The 18,983-nt window shown below is 53.3% G+C and overlaps 1 protein-coding gene across 1 annotated transcript in view; it reads right to left on the reverse strand.

Moving 5' to 3' along the window:
• The window catches only part of RASAL2 (RAS protein activator like 2), a 67,157-nt gene that overhangs the window by 16,978 nt on the left and 31,196 nt on the right, over nt 1-18,983 (reverse strand). The window contains exons 5-9 of the mRNA XM_026039842.1: nt 12,171-12,280; nt 5,128-5,281; nt 3,822-3,920; nt 2,848-3,402; nt 660-804 (exon numbers count right to left, since the gene is read on the reverse strand). Coding sequence (XP_025895627.1) covers nt 660-804; nt 2,848-3,402; nt 3,822-3,920; nt 5,128-5,281; nt 12,171-12,280 — 1,063 coding nt within the window. The remainder of the gene's footprint in view (nt 1-659; nt 805-2,847; nt 3,403-3,821; nt 3,921-5,127; nt 5,282-12,170; nt 12,281-18,983) is intronic.

Consider the following 18,983-nt stretch of genomic DNA (forward strand, 5'->3'; position numbering starts at 1 on the left):
GGGGCATGGGTGGCTCCCTGGACAACCTTGGATAAGACGTCAACATCAAGTTGGCAAGAGCGAATTACAGAGGGGCCGAGAGTTTCCTGGGAAAGCGGCGCGCATGTTTCAGTCCTCCCTACGGTAAGGAGTCCTCTCTATGGTAAGGAGTACTCTGGCACATAACTGTGAGCACTGTGGCCCTGCTGGGGAGCGGGCCACATCATCCCAGCCTGGCCAGACACGTATATCGTGCTGCCAAAGAGGGAGCACATTGGACACGCGCAGTCAGAAGGCTTCCTAGCTGGTCTGCCCCTTGGTCTCCTGCTCTGCAGTGCTCAGCGGCTCTGCAGTCTCATTCCCTCCCACTGGGTGTTGTTGCTTGCTGTTAGCTACAACATAAGTGAAGGGCTGACTGGAGACACCGCACCGTATTTACAGGGGTGACATAGCACAGGCTCAGTGTTAAACAGTAAAGCTGGAGCTGGGAGATTCATTCCAGCTCTACCACTACAGCCGTGGCCCTTGGATAGGTCACCTCCCAGTCCCAGCTCACAGAGCGCAGTCCAGTTCTTTGCAACTGGATTAGCTCTTGCAACATAAAAACAAAATAAAACAAACAAACAAATAAATAAAAGTAAAAAAAAGGGGGGAAAAAAAACAGTTTGGCACTTTCTTACCTAGCGCATCATGAAGATACTTTTGCCCTACCAATTTTAGGTATTCCTCAATAGCTTTGGTAGCAAGAGTGTTCTCCCTGAAGATCAAGACATCGTGTTCCCCGCAACGATCTATCTCAGACATCACCAAATCTGTCAAGAAGTCCTGAAGAAAAAGGTAATGTGGGAAGAGGTTATTTTAACTGGACTCAGTCATGCTAGGCAGAAGCCAAGGAGGAAGGATAAACAGAGGAGCAAGAGGATCCCTGAAACAACTGTCTAACCTTGGACATGGGATGCCAATGACTGCTTTTCATGCTGAACACAGACAAACTAGACATTTAAAAACCCCAGAGGGAAGTTATGGACCAATTCTTGCAGCTCAGCAAAATTTAACTAACAAGAATGAAAATAGGTCAGGATTTGGGAAAAAAAAAAAAACCAAAAAGACTTGGTCTACTTGCTGTGGACCTACATGGCATTTAAATGTCCAAGTTGGAGTAACAAGTCAGCTTCATCACTGTGAAAAACCTCTTAATATTGGGCTTAGTACTCTAGTAGTACTTCTTTCCTCAAGTGATAACTGCTTATGAGTCGAGGACACTCAACACACCACAACAAACACTCAGTACTTAATAAAATCCCGTACCAGTCACTGTAAGATCCTGTAAGGTAAAATCCCAGGACAGGACCTCTATTTTTCTCTTCGGTTTTTTACTTAAAGAAAACGAACAAGCAAACAAAAAGAACACCACTATCCTCAATTAGGACTAAATAATAATTATGACTTGCTAGTTCTGCTGCAAATATTAGTGTCCTCTGAAAAGTGCTGTAGTGAGGTTTCCTAACCCCATTAATTACATAAAACTAACATATAAGTGCAAAATATTCAGAAAAAAAATAGTACAAATATTCAGGACAAATTAGCTACTGCTTTTTGATAAAATTTGACAGAAATATTTTTACATAGTGCAGACTAGGGACATGCAGCTATATCAGCACAGAATCACAGAAGGGCTGAGGTTGGAAGGGACCCTTAGGGATGATCCAGTCCAACGCCCTGCTGCAGCAGGGACACCCAGAGCAGGGGGCACCCGGTCACATCCAGGCGGGTTGGGGGAGATCTCCAGAGCAGGAGCCTCCCCAGCCTCCCTGGGCAGCCTGGGCCAGGGCTCGGGCACCCTCACACCAAGCAAGTTCTTCCCCACACGCAGATGGAGCTGCCTGGGGTTCAGCTTGTCCCCATTGCCCCTTGTCCTGGCACTGGCCACCACCGAGGAGAGTTTGTCCCCCTCCTCCCTACATTCACCCTTCAGGTGCTTAGACAGGTGATTAGGCCCCCTCTCAACCTTCTCTTCTCCAGGCTAAACAGTCCCAGCTCACTTAGTCTTTCCTCATACGAGAGATGCTCCAGTCCCTTCGTCATTTTTGTTGCTCTCTGCTGGACCCTGTGTTGGGGGTGAGTGACTCACTCCGACTGGCATTAATGGAAGAGGGCGGCTACAGCCGGGAATCCTTCTCATACGCCCAACTTGGCAGGTGCATCCCGGTAAATCGATGCCTTTTAACACTTCTCAAGATGTTCAAAGACCTACAGGACATTTTCACACACTTTTTTTCCAGTGTGCACAGAGAAGTCCTAATAACATCATCAGGGCAAGTGGGATCAACACTAAGCCCAGCTTCTGTAAAAGCTGTTCAAACCCTGACCAAATCAAGGCCAGAACTGATCATCTGATTCAGCACTGAATCAGTTACGGCATATTGCAGCTCAGTGCATCAAGAGATGTTTCTGCAAAGCACCCTTATTCACTTATCTCTTCTCCTGTATCACAATTCCTAAACATCAAATGCTCAGAACAGTCCCCAATGCTCAGAATAACGTTAAAGTTGGATAGTCCCCCCTACTTTCTCCTCTTCACTCGGCACAGAGTATCTTCAATCTTTGCATCAACCGAGGCATTTGCCTGTTTGTAAGACACTTATCTACATCTGCATTTGCCCGAATGGGAAATTACCTGTCCTTGAAAGGGTCCTAGACCCTTTTCCTAGCTTTATATCCCATCTCCAGAAATGTCATGGGCACCTTCTGCTGCTGTGCACGGTGAGGCCAGCCCAGGATTCCTACTTTCTGCAGTGCTACAGTCCCAAAGATACCCGCTGCGAGCAGCAAGAGGGAGTCACTTGGACAGGGGCCGCCTGCTCTTACCTTTGCTCTCCCCGTGCTCTGAAGGATGTGCACCAAAGCACAAGCCATCTCCTCCTTATTCCTTACGCTGATCACCGGTTCGAGCACGGAGCACAGTGTCGTGTAGTTGCTGGTAACAAATTCTGCAAACTCTTTGTATTGCTCCATGGGCAAGATGGTTATGGTCTGATAGCGGGACTTGATGCGGATGGAAGGTCCCCCTGACTTCCCTTTGTTGGGTGTAGGTGTGCTCACTGGGTACCATTTTTCCACAAACTGGCGACCAGTTACACTGGCCATGGGAATGTTAACCAGACCCACGTAGTTATTCTTGTCCTTTTTCTTCTTCTTCTCCACATCCTTGTAGATGTGAACTGTGATGCTGTGAAGAGGCGGGAGGCTGTAGAACTCAAAGTGCTCTCCCCAGAAAATGTTGTCCGCTTTTGTTTTGCTGGTGGTGCGGGCAAAGAGAGTGTCATCAAGGCACAGCTCACAAAAGTATTTCTTCTTAGGGGTCAGGTCCTTTGCCTCAATGATCCAAAGACGGAGGACATTCTCAGCACGACGGCAGTTGTCCTGAGTGAAAGAAATATCTCGGCTTTGATTCAGAATCTCTAGGAAATGGAACATTTTCTCTCCTAAAGCAGAAGCAAATTGCTGTCTTCTGCATGTCAAAGGCAGGGGCGAGAACATTTTCCTTCTCAGAAAGCTGCATGTGAAACAGTTTAGACAGCAAACACACTGCAGAGGTGCCAGACTGCCGGGACACAGTGCGCTCCTCCTCTGACAAGCGACTCCAGGAGCACGGGGAGCGTGTCCCACAGCGGCAGCACACCAGCGTCAGAGGTGACCTACCGCGTATTTACCCGGGGTAACCCGACTTTCCCTGCTCACCCAGGCTCTGAAATCCCTTTTCCTCCTGTCAGCACCGTACCCCCACATTAAGGCACGGAGCTCCGTGTCCCTTGCTCCCTTATTTCCGCAACTTCCGTTACCTTATTTGGCTGCACTGTCCTGCGTAGGTTTTCCATCCACTTGTCTCTCTCTGCTGCTGAGGAACAGCTGAAACATTTACTGCCACTGGAGTAGGTTACCTGCAATACATAAGTGATTAGCTGAGATCAAGCAAGGCCAGAAGACATGCACGAGGCTGCAAAAAGCAAAGATGACAACTAGGAATGTTTGAGCAACAGGGAGTAAATATGAAAAAAGTAGGAAAACATTAGAGGATCGCAGAAAGCAGAGATGGAGAGACTCACAGAAAACAGAAAAAAAAAGTCAGTTCAAATTAATATAAAACTAAAAGGAAATATATGAGTGGTCCAAGGTTCCTCTTAAAAGACTCTTAAACCTCTTATAAAGGCTATAACCAGAGAGTTAATTATTTTTTACAGTTGTTAATTGATCCATAGCTATTAAATGCTTGCAGCTTTCCTCAGAAAATCCCAGGGACCAGATGATTTGGTCTGAAGAGCGCAGAGACAGAACTAGTAGTGTATTGACACAAGGCAAAACTCCCTGGAAACGGTGACTTCAGGGAACTAATTGAGGCGAGCGGGAACAGCTCCTGGCTGCGTCTCAGAGGAGAAGAGCCTGGTGCACGCTGGTTTTCTGCCAGGGCTGTTTCCAGGTTGTACTTCAGAGCGTTAGACACATCTGAGTGACTCAGCTGAAGCCACATTGACTGTTCCCTTCCACAACTGCTCGTGACGGCCTCAGATGCATCCAGTACAGGTTGAATCGGTGCTGCCCTTGCAGGGAAATGACTGTGTGAGTGCAAATAGCCTGTTTTGGAGGCAGCCCAGGTTGAAGAGCAGAGAGGAGCTTTGCTCCCTGCTGCCCACGGCGATGGACGCGTCCTCAGCTGACAAAGCTTCTCCCCAAGCAACCTGGGAAGAGGCTGAGCTACTGCAAGGCCATTCACACCGGAAATTTCTCAGTTGTATTTTCAAAGTGAATTTAGGTGTATCTGGAGAGGAGGAATGCCCAGCTTCCAAGCAATAGCTATGCTTAAGGTGTACATACGTGTGCTAACTACAAATGCCTGGAGACTGGTCAAGGTAAGAGATGCTCAATTAGAAGATATGGTAATTGAGAATGTTTTCTCTTTGCCGACTGACTGAAGCCATCAGGACTTGGGGATCCCATCCGATCAGACGGACCTCAGGAGGGCACTGCTCCAGTTTGTTCTCCAACCGCCCCGCCACAGGCCAGTGTGCTCTAAAGTACATTTCTGAGTACATAAGCACTCGGCCTGACTGACAGCATATAATCTGCTGGGTGTTTGGAGAGTGCTCTCACCTCAAAGCAGAAGTCTTGTCCAAGGATGCTGCTGTGAAGTGGTTTCACAAAGACTTTTTCTTCCGCCCCAAGATCCAAGGCCTCCACCGCGCTGCCTGGGCTCAGTAAAGACTCATGGGAACGGGACTCTTTCAGCTTTGGCAATCCACGCGACCTGAGGAACAACAATAGGGAAATAAATGTTGTTTTTTTGACCATTTCTAAGAGATCTGGCAACATCCCACAGGCACACTGCAACTCGTTGGTGTTTGTTCAACTACGGAAACGTTTGCTAGCAGCAAGAAGCACACTTGTACCTCTAAATCTCTAAACCAACGCAGAATGGTAGTTGCTCTTGTTAGAGCAAGAGTATGCCCTGTGAGATATACTTTTTTTCTAAAGGTATAGAGTCTTTGACCTAAAATCAAATACAAATAATTTCCCAGGTTATGGTGCTCAAGTCATGTAGCAACACTGAAGTTTCGCAGTTAATGCTTCCCCTTTTCTTCTTCCCTGTGTCTCCACTAGCCACTTAGCCCCCAGCCCGGCACCTGTGGCTCTTCTCTCTTTTAGCTGACCGGCCCCTATGTCCCTTGGCTTCAGCAGGGCCAACTCCATGACACCGTTACCAGCGCAGGCTCCTCTTCGTCCCCATCAGTTCCTATGCACTAGAAATATCCTTCCCTACTCCACGCATTTTGCAACCAACTACCCAAGGCACTCAATTTTTCTCTGTATTCTTCCAGTTCAATTTTACCGTGACATTTGTGTGCAGCGGGAAGCTCCGCTGCCAACAGCCCAGTAAAAGTGCTCAGCCTACAGGCGATGGCATCTTCACCTTGGGCCCTTCTTTCCCCGGGCTGACACCAAGCCGATAAGCTACAATAAAGTCGTAACGCCCTTACTTCCGAACACAAACCGCAGGTGAGCAGTGCTTGCCCCTGGAGCCGGGGCGCGCGGCCGTGGCTACGGCTGCACGCAAGGCACAGAGGTGCTGGACGGAGCCGCTCGAGCGTGGGCCAACGCTTTGAAACGCGCCTCCTCGCCCAGGCTGCTTCCTCTGGATTTGACGTACTTTACTGCAGGAGCCATGAGCAGAGAGAACCAACAGCTCTGCAGCTTTGAAAAACACCTGAGCAGTTCTTACACACTTCCCTAGCGTGAGCTACGCTTTGTAAGGCTCGCAGTCCTCCTACCCCTGAGCCTCCCTGCTGGGACACAGGCGGCGATCCTCCCTGGAGGGCGATCTGCAAGGGAAGGCGCGAGGCAGGGGGCGCGGGGCAGGGGGCACCTACGGGAGGCACTGGCGCAGCCAGCCCGGCGCGCAGCCGCAGAGCATCGTGGTGCAGTCGCCGAGCGGCCCGGCCGGCCCCGCGCTCTGCCCTCACAGACAGGGGCGCGGCCCAGGGACCCTATTCCGTCCCGGCGCGCGTTCCGTCCTGGCGCGCTCCGAGGAGTTCCTCCTCAGGCCCAGGTTGTGAGCTCGGGGCGGGCACGTGGAGCGCAGTCCCGTGTGGGGGCACCCGCTGCCCCGGGCCCCTGAGGCCGCGGCAGTGCCCACGGCCGCCCGCGAGCCGCGTCCATCCCTCCTCACATCCCTCCTCCTGCCGAGCCGAGGACCGGACCCAAACGGAGGGCGGCGGCGGGAGCGGCCCCTCCTGCGGCGCCCGCGTGAGGCTGCCAGCGCTGCCGCCCAGGCGGGAAGCGCTGCTAATCCCAGGGAAGCAGCTTACTGTAAACAGGCAGATCAGGCACGCTGGCGGGGGGCAGGGCGCCCGGCAAAGCTGTTGCTGTTAAACAGCCCCATTAACAACCCAAATCCCCATTTAAACTACAACTCGCTCCGACAACTGACTTTTTTCCTTTCCCGATGCTGTGCACAAGCCGCTACTGTTGAGTGAATGGCTGTCGCTGACCAGCGCCCTGCGCTCGCCGTCCGGTCCCGCAGGGAAAGCAGGCACTGAAGGATCGTCCTAGACGTCTCACCGCTGCTTGCGCCGTTTGCAGCAGTGGTCCCCAGCGCCGCGGCCGCGCTCCTCTACCGCAGCCCAACCAATGCCCACGGCCTTAGTGGTCCCTCTCCCCATGCACCCAGGAAGATCCCAGGTGGGAGCAGGGAGCACTGGAGACACAAACCTGTGGCCTCGGGGGCAGCCGGGGGGTGCCTCCTGGCACGGTCTCCTCACGGGAAGGCTCGCGATGCGAAGGGTTAACTCCTTGTCGCGCTGCTTATGCAGCTCTCCTGCCGATTTTGACCTATTTAACAGCCAACCTACCAAGCACAGGCGACTTCCCAGCGACTGCGCTTAGGAGGCAGAGCACTGCATCGCTCGGAAACAGCCCCATGGACAATGACGAGCCAAACGATGGAAAGTAAAGCAGCGAACTAGCAAGCAGCAGCACCGTACTGACCTTCCCCTTCACCAGCAGCCATCTCACCCCTCCACGGCACCCACCTGCCCTTAGGAAAACACCCTGGGGCTGGGCCGCGACTCTGGCACTCTGCGTGGCTCCCTTGCAGTTGTTATTGCTAAAACCCGATCCGCAGGGTTGCCAGTGCCGGGGCCTGGTCCCGGGGGAACGGTGCTGCTGTCGCCCGCGCCGCAGCTTCTGCCCGGCTGGGACTCCCCAAAAGGAGGCCCTCCCCAAAGCCTCGCTGCTTGACGCGTGGCTCTTCCGTGCCCAAAGGCCGTCCTCGCGCTCCATACGGATCCCAGCTTGCCCAGCGGGCACCTGCAGACTGCCACATCTCCTCACCATAACGCTCTCCCCATCTCTTGTCAGTGTTGTAAATTCATATATGTTTCCAAGACTCTTAACCACCTACGCTTCATTTTGCTGCTAAGAGATTTATCAATGAATGCTACGAGGAGGAGCCTTGGTTTGCAGCAAAGCACCAGCCACCAAGCAGTACGTTTTTAAAAAGGGGGCTAGCAAGCCATCCACCTGCAGGGAGAAAGGCCACGACAGCAGCCTTAACAGCGACATCTTGTTCAGCTTGTGCTGGAAAACAAGCAGCTGTGAGGGGAATGAGAAAACGGGCTGAAAGAAACAGGTCCATCGAGGCGGGAGCGGGACGTCTCTGGAAATCTCCCCTCCTTCCCCTGCCCGTATCCCAGCGCGCAGCGAGACACGGATATGCTGAGCGAGCGCAAGCGCGCACTGAGTCAACCCTTAATAGCGCATTGCGTAACACAGATTTTTATCCCCAAATCTCCAGCAGGAAGAATCACCCCCTTATAAAAAAAAGGAAGAGAAAGAGAAAGGATTAAACGAGAACGGCGAGGCGAGGCGGGCAGGGCGGGCTGTGTGCCGGCGGGCGCTGTGTGCCGCGCCGAGGCGGGCGCACTTACCGCAGCTGCAGGAAGCCGTGGTGCGGGCTGCGCTGGCGCCTCCCCACGCGCCCCAGGGCCATGGCCCGGCCCCACGCCGCCCCACGTTGTGCCGTGCGGCCCACCCGAGGCAAGTGCCCGGCCCGGGCGGCCGCCCGCCGCTAATGCCGGGAAATCTTCTAGCAGGGCGGGCGGGAGGGGCCCGTGGGGCAGTAAATCCCACCGGGGCAGGGGCCTCCCAGCTGTCCACAGGACTTCGCTGCAGTTGCTGAGCCCGTATGCAGCCAGTCTTGAGCACGTCTGCGCCCCCGCCATAAACAAAAGCGAGGTGAGAATTACGGGGTGTGCTTGGAAATATTCTCAAATTCCCAGACACTAACTGAAAATAGCAATTTGAGGGCTCCTTTCAAAGGTAATTCTCCTTGAGCTTTTTCCCCATCAAAGCGCCTTTTTTATATATTATTGACAGTGCAGAAGCGTGCGAGGGAAGCGTGGGCGCGGGGGAGATGCAAGGCGGCGGTGGCAGGCGAGCTGGCAGAGCCGTGGACGCGGGTGCACGGACAGGCTGCCAGGCACGCGGCAGCCCGCGGTGCTCGACGGCTCCGCCGGCGCGGCGGCTCCGCGCGGCGCTGCCCTGCCAGCACTAGTGCCCAAGGACTACAGGCTGCTCAGGAGACAGCCACAACCTGCAGCAACACGAGTGATGGGCATTCCAGACCGAGAGGGGGGCGAGTCACGCGGACACTTCCCTTGGTGGCGCTGACCCTTGGGGGGCTCCCGGAGCTTCAGAAAGCCTGGCTGCCCCCACGCTCCTTCCTACAGCATCCCGCATCCTTTCCAGCGTAACCCACCTCCTGCCACCATCCTCAATGAGACGGCACGCCCCAGCACCCCAAATCTTGATGTGCACGGGGGTAGCCAATCTTCCTCATTTGGGAATTCGATAGTTACTCACCTATAAAGGTCTCCTGTTTCTTAACAGGACCCAAACGTCCCGGCAGTATGTGAAAAACAACATGACAACAGCTTCTATTTCCTTCTCAACCTCGCAGGGCTTTAATTTACGAAGCTAAACAATACTTTCTTTGAAGGCAGGGCTTTGTGTTTGTCAGAGCAAGAAAAGGTAGATGTTATCGGTCAATCTGGCCCTGGCAGCCTGCGTAGCACCATGATGTCACCCGGCACTACCTGCTTGAAACGGGAAAGGGCTGATTCACCGGGGCAGGATAGGGATGTTCCTACTGCCCTGCATGCAGAAACAAACGGGCAGGGAGAGCAGGAGGTGGGCAGAAAACAGCCATTCCCTCCCATGAATTCAGTATAACTACACAGACTCAGCTCCTTCTTGTGCACCCCAACAGTTGTAGCCGGCTTTGCCGTTGGCAAAAAGCCCGCACAGCAGTATCGTTTGAAACACTGATGAGATCTGTTTGGCCGCCTCTTCCCTCCAGCCCCTCTCCTCCCGGTATCCTAATCTCTTCCTCATCTTCAGAGCTTCATTCCCTCACGGTTTCAGAGTTGCTTTTCTTGCTATTGTATCCACCAATCGCATTTTCCAGGCGATCGGAGATACACGGTGATATTTTGGGGTGGTGGTAGGTGGTAGTGGGGAGAGAAGAAACTATTTTCAAGTTTCACTTTATGATGGAACTGAGTTTCTCTTGTGTTTTAATGATGAAGCACCCTTAGAAAAGTAGTGGACTTAACTACAACTTTTCAGCATCCAGAACTCCATGAACCCTTGGGCTTTCCAACAGAAGGTACCTCCAAGGTCGAGCAGTGCCCAGACACTTCCCTTCTCCACAAAGGACGGAGCGGGTCCAACACCAGGATGAGGTTTCGCTAACCCAGGAGTCAAGCTCGGCACAAGGCTCCCGCTCTTGAACTGCGCTGCCCATTCGCACAAAGGTTTCTCTCCAAATAAACTCATCTCAGTTTCTTCCCTCTTTGTTGCTCTCGAAGCATTTCCCTTTTCAACGCCCTCCGTCTGACGCATCTGAACAGAGCAGGATCACATGGATGCTTGTCCTTATCAATGTCCTCTGCACCACTGCCTTTCCAGGTTGCTGGTCCCCAAATTTGCTGGGCAGAATCCCCCAAAACTGCCAGGCCATGCCACTATGTTCATTTGCCTCTTGGATCCTTGTTCGTAAATCTGAGCATAGGAGACTTAGAGGACAAGCGGAGCAGACTCGGAGCGTGTCGTGCCATGCCACGTGCATGGAATTTTATGCTTTGCACAGATTTGGAGAAAAACCCACGTGCCAGGGAGGCCTAACTGCCAATTCATGCCCACGCTGGCAGGCAGGAGAGGAAGATCCGTTTCTGAAGAGAGGAGGGGGCTTTGCTGTGGAGAAGGTCAACGCAACAAAGCGAAGTAGCAGGGACTCCTTGTAAATATGCTTATTGACCTTCCCAAAACAGGATCCTTTCCACTGGAAGAGGACGCGTCATCAGTGCACATTTACCAGGGGTACCATGTTATGGAAACACTTATGTCCTTTACATTATTTATGGCAAGATTTTTGCATCACAGAACTTCAAAGAAAGCTGGTGACAGGAGTCACTAAAAGCAGTAAGTACTTTACCACAGGGAAACCTTATTTAATACGGTTGTGCTCACTGTGCTGTTCTATGTAGCCAAGCTGCAGCTCCCTGAAAATAGGGATTTATTACAAAACCTCACTCCAAAGTGACCTTGCCATGACTAAAGGAACAACATCAGCCACGAGTGGTGAGCGGCAGCAGTCTGCTCTCTAACTCCTGAAGCCAACAACACCTCTGACATCTGAAGCCATCTCCAGCCATTTTACGGCACTGCCTTTCAGATGGAGAAGACAGAATCATTGACTGAAACGGCACAGCACGACAGGCTCAGCGAATGAATTCTGCTCAGCTAAGGGAGAAGCAAAAATGCACTAAACAGCATAAGGGCAGAGAGCTCTTAAGTACAGGGCAACCTATTTTTCACTCTGTCTGATACTCCTGCTGAGCTACTGCGGAATAAAATGCACTGTAAGGTTTAATGAAGACAATTAAGACACTTTACAAATAGTCAGGAAAAAGCAGCTTTTACCTGCTTCTTATATAATCCATTTCCAGCCCAAAGTTCCAGCAAAAGAGAAACAAGCAAGAATTTACCAGAAGGAGCTCTTAGATGGATAGAATTAAGTTACTCATTGAGTTTTCGTGTTTGCTGAAAAACAGTTTCTCTGTTCCTTGTAGGACTCCATCCAGGAGCACCCACACGACCTATCGTGACAAGCACGGCCCCTTGATGTGTCGGAGCGGCACCGCTCAGCCCGGGGCTCGCCAGGGCCCTCACACCCACCTGCTTGCACCAGCACAGCCCCCTTCTCTGGTGCCCTGCACGGACCCAGGGGTGCCCGTGTGCAGGCAAAGCGCGCTAAAACCACCCAATGCAATGGGGTTTTATCATGAAATTGAAGGCCCATCGTTTATTTGCAGAGATGCTGAAGAAGGAAAAGATATTTGACTGCAGATGCTTAATTGGAACTTTTTTGTCAACTGTTAAAGAGCAGCTAAAGGTTTCAGCCTTGTATAATAAGAAAAACAAGCTCTAACATACCAGTCAGTCCAAAAACCATCCACCTGCAAGTTGAACAAAAAAACCCTCCCCTTACTTCTCTTGCTGGGCTCTTGCTCAGCGACACTCCTGCTGAAGGTGCACTCTGCGGAGCAGATCACCTGGGGAGACGCCACGACGCTTACCTGTCATCGGCGCTGCGGAGAGAAGGCAGACGGAAACTCGTATTCCTGTCCAGTTTCGACTGGCTCTTTGTCCTCTTGATGGAGCCTTTTAGACGTTTACTGAAGAAGCCCTAAAACGAGAAGTCACAGCAGTGAAACAGGGAAGCACTCGCGCCGGGACAAAAGCAATCAGTGCAGCGTCACTGCATCCAAACTCAGTGACTCCCACCGACCGCGACGAGGATCCTCTGTGTCGGGATTCCTCGGAGCAGAAGGAGGGGCAGGACGGGATCGTTAATGACCATTCCTCTGCGTGACAGCTTTGAATTGCAACAAGTGGCACTGCTCAAGTTACAGGTGAACTTCCCTGAACCCCAATTACTACACGAAAGACTCAAAAATGAACCAACCAACCTCCGTTACTATCAAGCAGCAGTTTTGGGTCTCGATATTTGACCCTACGCTCCCCTTCACACACCGTGTTTTTAATTCTTGGATTCAGACTAGGAGATGCCTTGTGTCCACTGCACCCACCTTCTCCTTTTTGACTGGGATGCAACAAGCCTGACAAAAATGGGCAGTTTCGAAATTCTCAATTCAAAAATCTCTAAGGATTTCGGTATTAGTGACTTCATCCAGGCGCTGCTTTGAAGCAAAGCTCAACCCAAAATCTAGGCAGGATCTAAACATACTGTGTGTTCAGCTAGTCTGTCTTCCAAGCGACTGCTGCTGGGGCTGCTCGTACGAGCCGCGGCAGCTCCTCATTCCGCCCGCCCGGCCGAGCACCCGCAGCACGCGCAGGACGCGGGCGGCCGCCTCTGCTCCTGGCAGACAGCGCCAGCAGCTCCAGTTGTGTTGCCGGCAGCGCGAGGCAACCGCCCCGAGCGCCGATGCACCCAGGGGCACCTCCGTGTGGGGCAAGTCCCAGGCATTCCCCAGCTGGCACCCTCGCCCTGCCCCACCGCCCCGTGCGCGGCTTTGAAGATAACCCGCATTTTGAACCGTATTGTATCGAACTATTTCCAGGGCTTGCAGGCACACGCGCGCGCATTCTTTGGCGCGATCAAAGCAAACAGAGAGCTCCTTAATCCAATAGGATTAAGCAACATTTGACGGGCGGAATCAGCTCTCCCCTTCCGCAGAGCAGCTGCACCCCGCGCTGCTGGCGAGCGAAACGAAGCCCCTGCGATAAGAACATCACAGGCTGCTCGACACCAAGGGCCGGCTTGGGCTGCTCGCTTTTACGCTGGGAAATCTCGCCTCTCCCTCGCCCCTTCACTAGGGAAGCGTGGCGTTTCCCCTCCACCTCAGCACTCCCTCGGCCTTTGGAAAAAAGCACCCTCCTTAAACAAGCACTGCCGCCTTCGGCCCGCTCCACCTTGCCTCACTCTGCTATTCCTAGCGTTTTATCTGTATGGCACTCCTGCATTTTTTGGCCCTCTTACTGAAAAGTGTCTTTGAGAGGGGAAAAAAAAGGGTAATACCAACCCTGTAATCAATAGATGCTCTCGGGCTTCTCCTGGGGCCGCTGCTGGAACTCAAGTAGGAGATGTGGAGCACTCTGAAAGGCACTTCTGCATATTCCGACCTCTCAGCATAAAAGGTAACAAAACCAACTGGAGGGATTGAGAGCGGCTGGACTCTGGCATCACTCCAGTGCCTCTCTGGCTGCTCAAATTGCAAACGCATAATTTATTTTTTTCCCCTTAAGGGCAAATAAGACAAAGCTGACCCAGTTCATCACGGGATCTGAAGACACTGCTATCGAGTCATTCCACAGCCTGCTTGGACAGGTGCCAGGCATACCCGTTTTTGTGGGAGCACACAATTTTAAGTCAGCATTGCTTAAACCTTAGTGAGCGATTTCCTTGGTTTAACTGAACAGAACATTCTCCTTAACAGGGCAAATAAGCTGTCCATTCCCCCACAGGTGAGAACACATTTAAGGCTATGGTTCATTAAGGAGTGTGCTTACAGGTGAGCCCCCAAACACAAACCTTTTTGCCAGGTTTGCAACGTTTGCTGCCTGCTCGTGGCGGGCACCTTACGTGGGGCCAGCACTTACAGACGGACGAGCCAGGACCAGCGTGGCAGTCACACGTGCAGCTTTCGACTGCCGTTTGCCACAGGAAATCCTTTTAAATGCTGAATGCAGCCATAAAAGGATGAAAAATAGGCTTATATCTGCAGCAATTACCATCAAGCTGAACCCTCCACCAAACTGATTTCTATATAGCAGAAATCTCCGCCAATGTTAGTGATCTGTACCGCTAAAGAGACAACACACCTTACTCCTCTGAAGTGCCAGAGGTTTCACAACCATCAGGAAACATTACTGAAACAGTAGAAATTTAATTCAAACCCAAAGCAAACAAACTCCCACATGCTGGGTAGGATAAAGTAGCTGTAATGATCTTTTGAGAAGATGCGTGCTGTGCAGATGGGGAGTTTCAGATTCAGAGCGAGGAGAGGGTGGCTGCGGAGGCGAGCACAGGTCCCGGCGGGCGCGGGTGCCACCTTGCACTGCACGGCACCCTGAGCACCCCCGGCACCCCAGGGCCTGGGCATCCCGAGCTCCCCCTGCACCCCAGTGCCCGAGCACCCCGAGCTCCTGCCCGCGCCCCGCACGCACGGATGCCCGGAGCGCCAGGCCAGGCACCGAGCGAACGCTCGGCATGTCGTCTGCAGCAACTCAAATCGAGCTGGGAATTCCACCACCGCATCTGGGAATCAAGCAAGTGACCAGGTATTTTGTCACGAAGAAATGGCCCAAGAAGCAATAAACTCAGCAGGGTTGTAGAGAGAAGGTAGGGATCCCTCCGTACACTAAATTAAGAGGTGGTGGTCGCTCTTTTCAGCCCTGGCTCTGGGAGACAATTTGCTCTGTCCGTCTGTCCTTAGCAGCAGCAAAACGGCACCAGAGCTCTCCAAAGCCAAAGGCAGCTCATTCTCCTAATTAGCCATCAGTAAAAGGCAGTGTTATTAGCAGAAGCCTCCAAGGAGGGCGGGCAGGGACAACGGGTGATGGGGAAGGTTTCGCCTGAGACCGAGTTTTCTCTCCAGGCCACGGGAGCTGGACCTGCCACTAACGCAGCTTTGTCCCTTGCTTCTGCTCGGCAAGAAACCCTGACCCGGGCTGCAAAACTCCATTGCAGGCGGGGGATTTGCAGGAGGTGTATTTCAAAGGCCGACTACTCAGTTTTGAAATATAAAAGCAAGAAGGGATTAGAGATGTATAAAACTACAAGAATGGAACTTACTAAGCTCCCCGCTCCCCCTGTTACATAATGGAGCCAAGGGGCAATTCAACGTCAGAGGCAGCAAATTTAAACTTTATTTTTTTTTTTTACCAGACCTTTTTTAAAGCTATCTGTAAATCAGCTGGTAATATCCAGCACCACAAGATCCCACGCAGTCAAGTTTTTCAGCAAGATTAAAAAAGGATTACGCGTTTATATAAGGAAGAATAACATATGTAGCTGCATTAGTCAGGTTTAAAAATACCAGGAGTGAGCAATCCCGGTGCTGCAGGACACGAGCTGATCAGCAGTGAGGATCAGGAGGGTGTTTTTCCCCTGATGGGACAACCCTGCGGATTTGGCCATTTGGCCGGATGAGCAATTCCGCTTTCCAATGAAAAACTGGCTACTGCCACAGGAAGGATGCGGAACAGGACGAACCAGTTGGAGAGCGGCAAGCAGAGAAGGGAAGAGGAGGAGATGACACAGTAAGAGGTCTGCCTCGGTGAGACAGCTACGACAGACAGGCATGAGGAGGTGCAGGATGCGCGAGCCGGCGGCGACAGCAACCCCGTCCATCCCCCAGGCCCCAGCAGCGAGGCCCCCAGGGGCAACCCCGGGCCTCCGCAAACAATAAATACCTTCTGGTGAGAAAAACAGAAAAGATAAATAAACAGAAAAGACAGACAAACGGCTACCTATCGCAACAGGAGGGACCGTCCAACGGGACGGGACACGCCGGGGCCGCTCTGTGCCGCTTGGGTGTTAATGGGCTTGGAAAAGCCAAGCAGCCAGTAATTACCCTGGGCTACGTGAAACCAGGAGGGCTAGAAAGGAGGGACAAATGACCAGGGGCTGTGAGTAAGCAGAAACAGGTAACGCACATGCTGCAAACTGCCCCTGTGCAGCCATGTGTGTCCACTGAAGGGGATGTAAAAACATATACATAGGAGGGTACAAAATGCATATTTTCATGTATGTACAATAATAAAAGGGCCATGCAGCCTGCTTCACTAAGAGTGCATTAATTGCGCTGTGCACAACTTGCCTAAGCTGTGATTTAGAGGTGAAGAACAAGCACAAATGAGCCAACGGGCACTTAACTGGGAAAGCAAGGGCAAACGGGAATGTGATGGGGCGCTAAGCACCCCACACCCACAGTCACCCCAGGGAAATCAGGCAAAACCAAGTCACGTTCACACTAAACACGAGACAAACGCTGCTGCTGTTGGAGATCCGGGAGCGACGCGTCGCTCGCCCGCGACTCCAGGGAACTGGATGTAGCGGACAAATGTGGCTGGGCAGAAGGAGCCCGTGAACGTCCTCCAGCAGCGAGCGCCCTGGAGGGGCGGAAGGAGGGAAGAGGCTCCCTGAGCAGAGCTAATCGCCCACGTCTTCCCTAAAACAGGAAGTCCTGGGAATACAAGCCAGTGGACTGGAGTCATGACAAAGGGAAAAAGCGCAAGTGGATTTAGGCAACCTCGTGTTATGGCGTGAAGAGGCGGAGCGGGAAGCGGAGCGAAGGCGACGCAGCCGCGGCGGCGCCGGGGAGCGGGCCGGGCGGCCGGGGCGCACACTCGCGCTCGGCAGGGCTGCGGCGGAGCCGCACGGTTACCTGCAGCGCTGGCTTCCCCCTCTGCCGTGCGCTTGGCCCTTGGCTTCCTCCTTGACTTCAACGGTGGCCAACGTGCACAGACCAACCACTGCTCGCAGCACGGGAACCACCAACAGAATTATGCCAGGAAAGCCAAGCCGATGGGAGCAATGTGGGCCCGAGGAGGGGCAGCGCCAGCCCCCACCCCTGAGGAGGACTCGGGGCCTTGCGGTTCCGCGCAGCAGCAGGGCACGGCGAGCGCCGAGGCCGAGACGCTGCCAGGACACGGAGCGCGTGGGAAGGGAAAGCTGCTTTCTCGCCCACCCGTGCGTCACGATGCCTGCTCCGAGCCAGGTCCGTCTGCCTTGCTATTTGCTCAGCCAATAATATTCATTACTAAAATTGCATCCTTCTCCGTGTATGCCACCCTATGCCTGTGAGCACCGTGCATCTGCCTGCACGTGAGCGCACACGCTTGCACCTCGCCCCACCGCAACCTCTACCAAGCGCCCCGACGTGCTGGGTAGGTGCTGCTCCTGGGGGCCGCTGCTGACCACCGCCCAAAGCACTGGGGCAACGGGGGAGAAAGGGAGCGGAGGAACGCGCCCGCGCCCGCACATCGCCGGCACAACCGGCCGGAGAGGGATCGGCCCGGCCCACGCAGGACACCGCGCTTGCCGCAGAGATTAGTTACTGGCGTGACACTCGTCACCCAGCAGCAAGTTCAGCTGTAAAACGCCCTTCCCTCCAGCGCACAGCCAGCAAATTTCCTGAGCTGTATATGTCCATCCCTTAAAATAAACCCTTCTCTGACCACCCCTCTGCAGAGCCTGCCCACAGACATCTCCACGAAGGCAACAGTCACTTAAAGGCCATTACGCCCTTATGAATCAAAATTCCAAATGCCAAACAGGCCCATTAGGTGCATTGCAAATCAGAGGCGCCTCGTTCTGCGCAAGCCCCAGCGCCAGGGTTTGCAGGAGCCGCTGCACAGAGTGTGCTGCAAGTCTCTGTCCTCTCCAGCGGGCTGTTTTAAACCAGCTTTTCGAAAAGGCAAACTTAAAAAGCTGTAAATGCAACTGATTTTGAAAGTCTCAGCACAGTTCTTCATCGGCGTGGAGGAAGGTTAAGCTGTCCCCTGTCTAAGGCATCTTCTGCTAGAAGCCTCAGGCAGGCAGATGAAAAGGTATAGCACATTTTAAGCTATCCTGCTAAATGTGGGCACTTTCGCAGATCTAATGATGATAAAATCAGGGAGGGAAGTTTCTGTCTTTGATGGGCACTGAGGCTTTCCCAGGTCCCTTGTGCAGGTGCCGTGACTTGGCTGCCTCTGCCAGTCTCAGACCAGGGGCCTGCAAACAGCTTCAAGGGTCATGGTTTAAGAGCACTTACAATGGCTTCAAAAGTAGGTATTAAGGGACCTTGGGCTTTTGCTTTTTCCCAACGGTGACAGCAAAGCAGCAGCGCTCTGCTGCTGTCTCAGCTACTCTTCACTCTGCTGGAGCAGTTTTGGTTTGAGCTCATTTGCGCTCTCAGGCAACCTGTCTTTGGACACATCGCATCCTTTTAAGCAGAGGAGATGCTGGCACACGAACAGCACAGACAATAGCATAAACCAGCATCACAAGGGACTATGCAGAGCACAGGCACACGCCTCAGCAAGGGCAGGTGGGTGCGCTGCGCTCCGGGACGCAAGTGGCAGGAGCGGCCGGGCAGCACGGGGCGGCTGCGCGGCACGGAGTGCCAGCCCGGCTGCCGAGTGCCCGTTCTGCCCGGCACCGCCACCGGCGCCAGCCCGGCTGCTGAGTGCCCGTTCTGCCCGGCACCGCCACCAGCGCCAGCCCGGCTGCCGAGTGCCCGTTCTGCCCGGCACCGCCACCGGCGCCAGCCTGGCTGCTGAGTGCCCGGTCTGCCCGGCACCGCCACCAGCGCCAGCCCGCCTGCTGAGCGCCCGTTCTGCCCGGCACCGCCACCAGCGCCAGCCCGGCTGCTGAGTGCCCG

Source organism: Nothoprocta perdicaria, unplaced genomic scaffold (genome assembly GCF_003342845.1).
Source record: "Nothoprocta perdicaria isolate Ctin4 unplaced genomic scaffold, notPer1 scaffold_243, whole genome shotgun sequence".
In the NCBI taxonomy this organism is placed as follows: domain Eukaryota; kingdom Metazoa; phylum Chordata; class Aves; order Tinamiformes; family Tinamidae; genus Nothoprocta; species Nothoprocta perdicaria.